We start from the raw sequence: 12,465 nt of genomic DNA, 5'->3' as shown, positions 1-12,465 counted from the left end.
AGGAAAATTATGTATTATTTATCTGTATATAGCAAAGCATTATGAACTATCCATTATAATATTTATATGTAATAACTTCTAGTTATTTTTTACTATTCCAAATATAAACATCATATAATAAAAGTTGACATAAAAAAGGCATATTATCAAATTTTATGCTCAAGCTGGAAATTGAACTTGAGATAAAGTCTTGGGATGCTAAAAGAAGATGTTGCAGATGTCCTGAAACCATGTGAATACAAGCCAGGCTCCAGGTGGACCCAAAAGTGCTACTGCCGAGGATGCCAGAATATGTATGCTGAAGGAAAGACTAAAGCCATCACTACTGTTTCAAGGTCATTTCCAGAACTACAGTGTACCTTATGTTTCCAAGATTTTCAATTTTAGATAATATAGTAATCAACATTTCATAAATATAGCTTTTACTTCTGTCAAATTTTCTCTATAGAGGCCTTGGGATGTAACTCAGTAGTACAGCACTTACCTACCTGTGCAAGGCTCTGGGTTCAATCCCTAGCACCACATACACACAAAAAGAAAAATTGTTTCTCTAGAACAGAGGATGTAGTTCAGTGGTAGTGTGTGCTCAGCAAGAAAGAATTAACAATGGTTTCTCTAACATCAGTTCTTGAGTATAGAATTATTAAGCCAGAGGTCAAAAAATATTATTTAAAATTGTTACCTGTGTAATACACAGTTTAAAAATCTGAACAACTCATAATGAATAACAATTGCCTCCAGTCCTCTGTTTCATCCCTTCACTTTCCCCAGGAGCAACCACTTTCATCTGGTATGAAGATATTTATGGGTTTTGATATATATTGTCAAATTGTTTTCCAAATTTTGTATCTGTTTATCTTGTCAGTGGTCATATGTCAATGCATTAATTTCTCTACAAATTTGACAACTTCAGATGGTACTTAAAAGGGTTTTTTTTTTGCTCATTTTCATTTGTCCAATAAACATTCCAGCACTTAGTATACGTGACAATTGAGGGTACAAAGAAGAATGAGACAAGCCTCTACCCCAGGTGTCACAGGTAGCCAGAGTGTCACAAGAAATGAAAACCTGAGAGTACAGTTTGGTCAATGCAATGGAAGTATGTGAAATGAAGCAAGAGAGTTGAGAAGTAATCAACTTTGCAAGGTATGGGTAGGACAGGTGAGGGTAAGGAAAAGTTTTACAATACAAAATATCTTTTGAGGGGCTGGGGTTATGGCTCAGTGGTAGAGCACTTGCCCAGCCTGTGTGAGGCACTGGGTTTGATGCTCAGCACCACATATAAGTAATTGAATAAATAAAGGTCTATCAACATCTAAAAAATATTTTTAAAAATCTTTTGAGCTAAACCTGGATGGATAATGGGGCTTGGCAAGTGGGTTGGGGTGAGTAAGGATATTCTGGATAGTGCATATCCAAAAGCCACAGCCATGAACCAGCATGGAATGTTTATAGGAGTGCAGGTATCCAGAGGAATTGGAACATTGGGTATATGGGGAGGGAAGGTGAGATAGGGAAAAGGTAGGGAAGGCAGAGCAGATCATGCAACAGGTCCCGAAGGGTACAAAGAAGGGGTCAGGCTTTAGGAACAAGCACCTATTGGAAGATTCTTGCATTATTTCAGATGAGGTGACGAGGATTCAACTCAAATAATCATATTTGGGTTAGAGAATGTGGGATAGATTGGGGAGATGTTTATGAAGTAGACTCAACCACCTTTGATGATTAATTATTATTGGGTGGCAAGGAATAAGCAGGTATATAGAATTCAGTCATCCAGTCAATAAACATTCGTAGTATGCCTGTCACTATTCTAGCCTCTGGTGATAAAGCAGTGAAAAACATGAATATAATTCCTTATTCATATGGAGTTTACATTCTGTTGGAAAACATTTAACAAGTGAACACAGACTATGTTAGAAATAAAAGATGGATGATATATTAGTAATAGTGATTGGGTTTGGGGTACAGGGAATCCTACTTTAGATAGAGTAGATAGGGAAAGCCTCTACTAAGGAGATGACATTTTAGCCAAGACTTGAAGATGAAAAAGAGCCAGCCTTGCAATGGGCCAGGAGAAGCTAATTCTAGGCATAAAGAAGAGCAAGAAGAAAGTCTCTGAGGTAAGAAGGAGGTTGGTGTATCTATCTGAAATGGTGCTGGAGTTTCTGGGAGTGTAATGAGCAAAGGAAAGAGAGAAATTCTTTCAAGTTTTTGTCCTGGGAACCTAGGTAGCCGGTGGGGAATAATAGTGGAAGAACCTAAGAGAAAGTGTAGGCTTTAGGTTAGGGAAGGTAATGTCAAATTTAGTGAGATGTCTGAGATATCCAAGAGGAGATATAGTAGTTGGAAATAGCAGAGCTCAGGAGAGAGGTTGGGTGGTTTTGTCATTAGCTCATGGACAACAGTCAAAGATACAAAGATGAGATCAGGGTCAAGGTCAGAACTCGGGAAAAGACCCAATATTTAATGTCTAGGCAAAGGTAGGTGAACCAACAAAGTAATTGAAAAATAGCACAGATAGTATGTAATTGAGAAACTAGAGGGAGAAAAGAATGTGAGGAATGAGGAATGATTAGTATTTAAAATTCAACAGAGGTCAAGTAAGCTAAGAACTGAAATGTATCCATTGAATTTGGCAATTTGGAGGTCAGTGGAGTAGTAGGAGTAGAAATACATTTGAACTGACTTGAACAATTGGACAAACAGAAAAATGTAACTTATAAAATGGTGGGCTGGGAATGTAGCTCAGTGGTACAGTACTTGCCTAGCATGCAAGAGGCCCTAGGTTTGAACCCCAGCACTGCACACAGACACACACACTATATAAATTTTGAAATAAAAATAATAAGATACCTGGGAATAAATTAAATAAAAGGTTTTTAAGACCTTTATGAAGAAAATGATGAAGTTCTACTGAAAAATATTAAAGACCTTAATAAATGGAAAGACATTCTAGATTGATGAATGGCAAGACTCAATATTGCTAAGATGTCCTATATTGATCTATGGATTCCAATGTATTTCCATCAAAATTCCAATAGGATTTTCATACCATTTGACAAAAATGATTCTGAATTATGGGTGGAGTGGAAGAGGAACTGATTAAAATCAACCAAAGAGGCAAATACAGTGAGGGAACTGGAACTCCCTCTTTCAGAAATCAAGATTTATTATAAAGCAGTAATTAAGAGAATTTAGAATTGACACAAGAATAGGAGAATGGAACAGTGGGACATAATAGCCTAGAAGCAAATCTAAACATATTTGGACACTTGGCAAAATATAGAAGTGGAATTATGGATCAGTGGGCAAAGGATGGACTATTCAGTAAATGGTATTGGGGAAATTAGTTATCCATATAGGAAAAAAGGAAATGAAATCCTTATCTCATACCTCACACAAAAACCAATTTTGGATGAATTAAAAACTTAGATATGCAAAGCATATATTTAAAACTTTTTAGTAGAAAACCTGAGAGTAGGCGCGTGGCTGCCCGCCTGCTTCTGCAGGGCATTCGTGGGTGTCTTGGAGAAAGAGCATGGCCTCAAGCAAAAAGATTGACCTTTATCATTTACTGAAAATATCCAGAAAAACCTGAGGACGGAAGATATTTGACCTTGGAATAAACTAAGGCCAGACAAGCATTTAGAAAGTTTTTTCCACTCTTTGACGGAGTATTGGTTGAAAGAAGTGCAGCCGAAACTGTAACCAAAGGAGGCATTATGCTTCCCAAAAAATCTCAAGGAAAAGTACTGCAAGCAACAGTAGTAGCTGTGGGATCAGGCTTTAAAGGGAAGGGTGGAGAGATTCAGCCAGTTAGCATGAAAGTTGGAGGTAAAGTTTTTCTCCCAGAGTATGGAGGCACTAAAGTAGTTCTAGATGACAAGGATTATTTCTTATTTAGAGATGGTGGCATTCTTGGAAAGTATACAGACGGAAACAAATCACTATTGAAGTGGCATCATGTGAAGCTGCCTATTCAACTGAAGTTCTGAAATCTTTCATCATGTAAATAATTTCCATGTCTCTTTTATAATAAACTGATGATAATCTAAAAAAAAAAAGAAGAAGAAAACATGAGAGTATTACTCTAATCTTGGCATAGGGAAGAATTTTAGACAAAAATATAAAGCACAAACCATACAATAAAAGTTGGATACATTTGACCATATTTTTAAAATAAAATTTTGTTAATCAAAAGGTGTTATTTTAAAAGGCCACAAGGGTGGGATGCAGTGGCCGCAGCTTGGGAGGCTGAAGCAGGAGGATCACGAGTTCAAAGTCAGCCTCAGCAATTTAGACAGGTGCTAGGCAACTCAGTGAGACCCTGTCTCTAAATAAAATACAAATTAGGGCTGGGGATGTGGCTCAGTGGTCAAGGGCCCCTGAGTTCATCCCCAGTACCCAAAAAATAAAAAAAATAAAAGGCCACATGGGCAGTCAGAAGATATTTGCAATTTATATGAGCTGATCAAGACAACTATCATGAATATTTAGCTATATATCATTTTTGAGCTACTATATATCAATAACAGAAAAGAGACATGAACTAGCATGTCGCAGAAGAGGAAACAGGACTGGCCAATAAACATAAGATGAGCTACCATATCAGTAATCAAGGAAATGTAAATAGTGACCACAATGAGATGTATTTTATACCATCAGACAGAAAAATATTAAAAAGTCTGATAGTATGAGTGTTAGAAATATTAAGCTATTGAAATATATAGCTAGAAAATATATAAATTAGTACAATCACTTTGGGTGAATTTTTTTTTTTGCGGTACTGGTGATCGAACTCAGGGCCTGGTAGTTGCGAGGCAAGCACTCTACCAGCTGAGCTATCTCCCCAGCCCACTTTGGGTGAATTTGATATTTAATAAATCTGAACATGGTTATACCCTATGACTCAGTAATTCTACCCTTAGCTATACAAAATAGAAAAAATTCTCGCACAAATATACCAGAAGACTTGTACTACAATAATTCGTGAGTGTTAAGAGCAGCACTGATTTTTTAAAATATATATTTTTAGTTGTAGGTGGACACAATACCTTTATTTTATTTTTATGTGGTACTGAGGATCAATCCCAGTGCCCCACATATTGCAGGTGAGTGCTCTACCACTGAGCCTCAACTCCAGCCCCAGCACTGATCTTAATAGCAGGAATCTGGAAACAGCTTAGATATCCTTCAATGGAGAATGGTTTAACAAATTGTAATACAATCATAAAATGGAAAATTACATTGGTGAAAATGAATTCCTACCACTATGAATATCAACATGGATGAATACCGTAAACACAATACAGAGGGAAAGCAAGTTCAGAAAAGTCATACAGTATGATTGTGTATATAAAGTTCAAAACAGGTGGGAACGCTATAAAGCAAAGCACAATTCCTGATACTACTTTTATCTTGTGGAGAAGGAAAGGAATGCATTTTAGAAGGGTTTACAGAGGGCTTTTGTCATGTGCTGTGGCACATACCTGTAATCACAGCCATTCTGGAGGCTGAGGCAGGAGGATCACATTCCAAGCTAGATTCAGCAATTTAGTGAGACCTTCAGCAACTTAATGAGATCTTGCCTCAAAATAAAAAGGACTGGGGATGTAGCTCATTGGTAAAGTGCCCCTGAATTCAAACCCCAGTACTAAAAACAAAAACGGAGGACTTCAGAGGCTCTGGTAATGTTTTAGGGTTTTGTTTTCATTTTTGGAGGTGCTAGGGATCAAACCCAGAGCTTCATGCATAGTAGGCAAGAACTCTACTATATCCTCAGCCGACATTCTGTTCCTTAAACTGATTGGTGAGTACATGCGTGTTCATTTTATAATTCTTTAAATTATATATGTATAAAATATTTACATATAGATGTCCCTTGACTTAAGATGGGGTTATGTTCTGATAAATTTATCTTAATTTGAAAGTATTTTAAGTCAAAAATGGTACACACCTGTAGTCCCAGTTAGTTGGAGAGGCTGAGGCAAGAGGATAACTTGAGCCCAGGAATTAGAGGCCAGCCTGGGCAACAGTGAGATCCCATCTCAAAAAAAAAATTGCATGTAATATGCCTAACCTACAGAACATCATATTTTAGCAACACAGTGTACTGATTGGGAGCATGTCTGCCTATTCTGTGTGTGTGTGTGTGCATATTCTTTTATATTTATGATATATTTCATCAAAGTTTCTAAGCTGAGAAAGTAGTGATTAGAAGGTGAGAAAGAAGCTAGGCTATCAAGGAAAGGAGAATAATAGTAATAGCTGGAGGGAGAAATGGAATCACCAGTAGGATTTTTAAAAACTTGCAATATATGACCATGTTTACAGGCTTCATTCGACAATTGTTTATTCAATACCAACTATGTACCTGGTATTGTGCTGAGCTCTGGGATACAGAGATGTATCTATTTAGTTATGTAGTTGCCCACTAAGAGCTGTAAATCATACATTCATTTATTAGTTCAAAAATATTTAGAAAGCTGATCACAGTGGTGCACACCCATAATCCCAGCAATTTAAGAGCCTGAGGCAGGAGAATCACAAGTTTCTGGCCAGCCTGGGCAACTTAGCAAGACATTGTCTCAAAATAAAACAGAAGAAGGAGGGGCTGGGGAGATAGCTCAGTTGGTAGAGTGCTTGCCTTGCAAGCACAAGACCCTGGTGTTTGATCCCCAGCACCAAAAAAAAAAAAAAAAAAAGGGCCAAAGATGTAGTTCAGTGGTCTAGTACCCCCGGTACTGAAAAGAACTTGTATAGAGATCCTAACATTTTTTTTCACCCAGTTCCCCTCAATGATAACATTTTGCATAACTATACTATAATATGCAACAAGGAAATTCACACAGATACAAGCCACAGAGCTTATTCAGATTTCACCAACTTTATGTGCACTTGTGTGTGTGTGTATGTGTGAAGATCTATGCAATTTTATCACATATAGACTAGTGCAACCACCATAGTAAAGATGTTGAGCAGTTCTAGAATGGCAGGGGTTTTTTTCTCCTCACTTAAAGTTGTTGCTCCACTGTCTTTGGGTTTGCATTATTTCTGATGAGAAATCTGCTTTCTTTTTTACCTTTTTTCTTCTGTACTTAGCATGTCTTTTTTTCCTTTGGCTGCTTGTAAGATTACCACTGCTGTTGAGAAACATGATTATGATGTGCTGTGTGGTATGTGTGTGTGTCTTGCTATGTTGCCCAGGCTGGTCTCGAACATAGCCTCCCAGATAGCTAGGATTACAAGCACATGCCACTGCACCCTGTTTCTGTGTGCATTTTAATTGTAGTAAATAATGCTAGGGATATTGCTCAGTAATAGAGGACTTGCCTAGCATACTTGAGGCCCCTAGTACTTCAATCAGTCAATCAATCAATCAATCAAAGGAAGGAGAGATTCAATTGTAGTAATATATATATATATATATATATATATAACAAAATTTTCCATTTTAAATATTTAAGTTGCATAATTTTCTCTCTCTCTGTACTGGGATTTGAACCCAGGGGTGCTCCTACCACTGAACTACATCACTAGCCCTTTCTATTTTTTTATTTTCAGACAGAGCCTCACTAAATTGCCCAGGTTGACCTCAAACTTTCAATCATTCTGTCTCAGCCTCCAAAGTAGCCGGGATTACAGGTGTGCACTACTAATTACAGGTGGCTCACACTAATACCCTTTATCATTCCAAACAGAAACTTTGTACCTTCTAAGCTATAACCTCCATACCCCCTTACTCCCGGCACCTGAGAAATGCATGTGTGTGTGTGTATTTATGGTGCTGGGGATGGAACCCTGGGCCTCATGCATGCTAGGCAAGCGCTCTACCACTGAGCCACATTCCCCAGTCCCTGGTGAATAGGTTTTTTATCTCTATGAATTTGCCTATTGCAGTTCTCTCATATAAATGGAATCACAATATTTGTCCTTTAGTGTTTGGCTTATTTTACTTAACATGATGTTTTCAAAGTTCATTCATCTTGTAGCATGTATAAGATGATATTCCTTTTTATGGATGAAAAATATTCCATTTTAAGTGTATACCATATACTGTTCATCTATTCCTCTGTTGAGGGACACTCCGTTCTACCTTTTGGCTGTGTGAATCATACTGAAATGATTTTCCTATACAAGAATCTGTTTCAGTCCCTTTTTTCAATTCATTTCAGTCTATGTGTAGGAAGGGAATTGCTGGATCATGTAGTAATTCTCGGATTAACTTTTTTTTCTGTTTTTTGCAATGGGGACTGAGCACAGGGCCTCATGCATGCTAGGCAAATGCTTTACCACTGAGCCACATCCCAGCCCTAGGTTTAACTTTTTGAGGAATTTCCAAAATGTTTTCACAGCAGCTGTACTTTTTATATTCCTAACAACAATGCACAAGTGTTTGTATTTCTCCACAGTCTCATTAACACTTGTTATTTCTGTATTTAAAAAAAAAAAATAGCATACAGCTGGGCGTGGTAGCACATGCCTGTAATCCCGATGACTGGAGAGGCTAAGGCAGGATGATTGCAAATTTGAGGCCAGCCTCAGCAGTTTAGTGAGACCCTCAGCAACTTAGAAGGATGTTGTCTCAAGATAAAATGATAAAAAGACTAGAGAGGTAATTCAGTGATCAAGTGCTCCTGGGTTCAATCCCCAGTACCAAAATAAATAAATAAATAATAACAAAAAAAAACACAGCATAGTAATAACCTTCCTAATGGATGTACAATGATATACCAATGTGATTTAGATCTATATTTTTCTCATGACTAATGATGTTCAACATCATTTGTGTAAGAAATCCCACGAAAACCACACCGGACACGGGAAATCACATAAAGGAATTTATTAAGCAAACAGTGTCTCCCGGCAGGGTAAGGGAGAAAATGAGAGGAAAAGAGAAAGGAAAAGAAAGGGCGTGTGCTAGAGAGAGTGGAAAGCCAGGAGGATAGAGAAAAGTGTGTAGGACAGACAGAAGAAAGGAAAAAGATGGCGGGGAAGCTACAGTAAAACAGTTGAATTCCGCGGGGCTAACAGGGGACCCAATATCCGAGAAGGACACTTGCAAGCTGACTGATGAACCAATAGCTAGCCAGGATGTTCACAGATTGACAAGTGGTTGGGAGGCGGGCCAAATGGCTGTACCTGGTGGGCGGGGGAGCAGCTACATTACAATTTGATGTTCTTATTGGCTGGCTATCTGTGTGTCTTCTGAGGAAAAATGTCTATCCAAGTCTTTTACCCATTTTTTTTGGTGGGTACTGGGGATTGAACTCAGAGGTGCTTAACCACTGAGCCACATCCTCAGTCCTTTTAATTTTTTATTTTGAGATAGGATCTCACTAAACTGCTTAGGATCTTACTAAATTACTGAGGCTGGCTTTGAAACTGTAATCCTCCTGCCTCAGCCTCCTGAGTGGCTGGGATTACAAATGTGCACTACCACTTCCAGCTCTTTTGCCCATTTTTAAATTAGGTTTTGTTGTTGTACAATTGTTGAGTTCTTTAGAGAGTCTGCCCATTAGTCCCTTATTAGGTATATGATCTCCAATTTTTTTTCCATTCAATGGGTTGTATTTTTACTCTGTTAATACTGTTCTTTGATGCATAAATGTTGTGAATTTTGATGAATTCTAACTTGTTTTTCTATCATTGCCTCTGCTTTTGATGTCATAGCCAAGAAATTATTGATAAATCTAATGTCATGAAGATTTTTCCCTATGCTTTCTTCTAAGAATTTTATATTTTTAATCTTATCAATAGGTCTTTAATCCACTTTGGGTTAATTTTTGTATATGTTGTAAGAGTCTAACTATATATATTCTTTTGTATGTGGATGTCCAAGTTCCCCAGCACCATTCGTTGAAGAGACTGTCTTCCCATTCAATTGGTCTTGGCATTCTTTAAAAAATCATTTGACTGCATATGTGAAGATTTATTTCTGGGATTTCAATTCTATTCCATTAGTCTATGTTATGGTTTAGATATGGAATGTCACCCAAAAACTCCTGTGTTAAAAGCTTTGTTCTCAATGAAGCAATGTTCAATAGGATGGGGCGGAAGGCTCTTGAGAAGTGATTATATCATAAGGACTCTGACCTCATCAATGGATTAACCCATTGATGAATTCATCACTGATGGCATTATTGGGAGGTGGTGGAAATTTTAGGAGGTGAGCCCTAGTTGAAGGATATAGGTCTCCAGGGGGCATGCCATGGAAGGATACTTCTTGTCTTTCTTGTCTCTGGTCTCTCTCTCTCTCTCTCTCTCTCTCTCTCTCTCTCTCTCTCTCCCTCTCTCTGTCTCTCCCTCTCTCCCTCTCTCCCTCTCTCTCTCCTTTCTTACTGCTATGAAATGAGCAGCCTTCTTCCACCAGGCGCTTTCACCATGATGTTTCTACCTTGGGGCCAGTGTTGGCTGAAATCTCTGATACCGTGAGCCAGAATAAATCTGTTCTCCTTTAAGTTGCTTTTCTCAAGTATTTTGTCACAGTGACAAAAAGCTGACTGACACAGTTCGTATATCTGTCATTATCCCAGTACCACACTGTTTTGATTACTATAACTTTGTGGTAAGTTTTAAAATCAGAAAGTGGAAGCCCTCCTACTCAATTTTTCTTCTTTTTTTTCTTGTTGTTATTTTAAGATGGGGTATTGATTACTATGGTGCCCAGGCTGCTAGTCTCAAACTTTCAAACTCAAGAGATCTTTCTACCTCAGACTATTGAGTAGCTGGGCCTACAGGTATGTGCCACCACACCTGGTTTTTCATTTTTCTTTTTCAAGATTGCTTGGCTCTTCAAGGTTCCATGAAATTCCATGTGAGTTTTAGGATGGGCTTTTTTATTTCTGCAAAAAGAAAATGACTGTGCTATTTTGATAGAGATTGTATTAAATCTATAGATTGCTTTGTAGAGTGCTATAGTTTGAAACTTGACCCAAAGGTCCATGTGCTAAATAGACTTATTCCCCAGGGTTGCACTATTGGGAGGAGGTCAAACCTTAGAGAAGTGGGACTTTGTTAGGAATTCCTTAGGTCATTTGGGAGTGTGCCATTGGGACTCTGACCCTCTCTTGTTCCTCTCTTTTGCTTTTTGGCCATGAGGCAAGTGGTTTTGCTCCACCAAACACTCCTACTATGACTGAAAACAGGTGCAACCACTCTGGAAAGCAGTATGGAAATTTCTCAGAAAACTTGGAATGGACCCAACATTTCACCAAGCTATCCCACTCCTTGGTATATACCCAAAGGACTTAAAATCAGCATACTACAGTGATAGAGCCACATCAGTGTTCATAGCTGCTCAATTCACAATAAACTATGGAACCAACCTAGTTGCCCTTCAACAGACGAATGGATAAAGAAAATGTGGTATGTATACACAATGGAATATTACTCAGCCTTAAAGAAGAATGTAATTATGGCATTTTCAGGTAAATGGATGGAGCTGGAGAATATCATACTAAGTGAAATAAGCCAAACCCCCCAAACCAAAGGCTGAATGTTTTCTCTGATAAGTGAATGCTGATCCATAATGGGAGGGGTAGGGAAGAGTGGAGGAACTTTGAATTGGGCAGAGGGGAATGAGGGGAGGGTAGGGGGTGTAGGAATGGGAAGTGTGGTGGAATGAGACAGACATTATTATCTTATATACATGTATAATTACATTACCAGTGTGACTCTGCACCATGTACAGCCAGAGGAATGAGAAGTTGTGCTCCATTTGTGAACAGTGTGTCAAAATGCATTCTACTGTCATGTATAATTAATTAGAACAAAATTTAAAAAGATAAAAAAAACCACTCCCACCAAGATTTTCTGCTTTGCCACGGGCAAGAGCAATAGGACCAATTGATCATGGGCTGGAAACTCCAAAACTCTGAGCTAAAACATTTTCTCTAAGTGGATTATTTCAGATATTTTACTTAGTAATAGAATGCTGTCTAGCACAGGGAGTATTGTCATTTTTTCATTTGCTGTGGATTGAACCCAGGGCCTTACACGTGTGAGGCACTGAGTTACATTTCCAGCCCTTTTTTCTTTAAAAAGACTCTCTCTCACTGAGTTGTCCAGGCTGGCCTTGAACTTGCAGTCCTCCTGGTTTAGACTTCCAAGTAACTGAGATTACAGGCATGCAGCACCATGCCTAGCTTGAGTATTGTCATGTTAACAATTCCTCCAATCCATGAACGTTATCTTTCCATTTATTTAGTTCTTTTATAATTTCTTTCAGCAATATTTTGTAGTTTTCAGTATATAAGTTTTGCACCTTCTTAATTAAATTTGTTCCAAAGTATTTTTATATATATTTTTTTAGTTGTTGATGGACCTTTATTTTATTTATTTATATGTGGTGCTGAGAATAGAACCTAATGCCTCACACATGCTAGGCAAGCACTCTACCACTGAGCCGCAACCCCAGCCCTGATCCAAAGTATTTTGTTTTTTCAATGTCATTGTGAATCG

At 38.1% G+C, this 12,465-nt stretch overlaps 1 protein-coding gene across 1 annotated transcript; it reads left to right on the top strand.

Annotated features, from left to right (window-relative positions):
* Positions 1 to 1,361: 1,361 nt before the first annotated feature.
* LOC306651119 (10 kDa heat shock protein, mitochondrial-like) lies at positions 1,362 to 4,095 on the top strand (the record flags this gene model as incomplete). Its single annotated transcript, XM_079123634.1, has 2 exons — positions 1,362 to 1,463; positions 3,636 to 4,095. 2 exons carry the CDS (start codon positions 1,362 to 1,364, stop codon positions 3,996 to 3,998), a joined length of 465 nt encoding a protein of 154 aa, XP_078979760.1. The 3' UTR covers positions 3,999 to 4,095.
* Between the last annotated feature and the right edge of the window lie 8,370 nt (positions 4,096 to 12,465).

This window comes from Sciurus vulgaris, assembly GCF_902686455.1.
Source record: "Sciurus vulgaris genome assembly, chromosome: X".
Classification (NCBI taxonomy): domain Eukaryota; kingdom Metazoa; phylum Chordata; class Mammalia; order Rodentia; family Sciuridae; genus Sciurus; species Sciurus vulgaris.
Note: the sequence above shows the minus strand (reverse complement) of the source record. Positions and strands in the feature narration are given on the sequence as shown.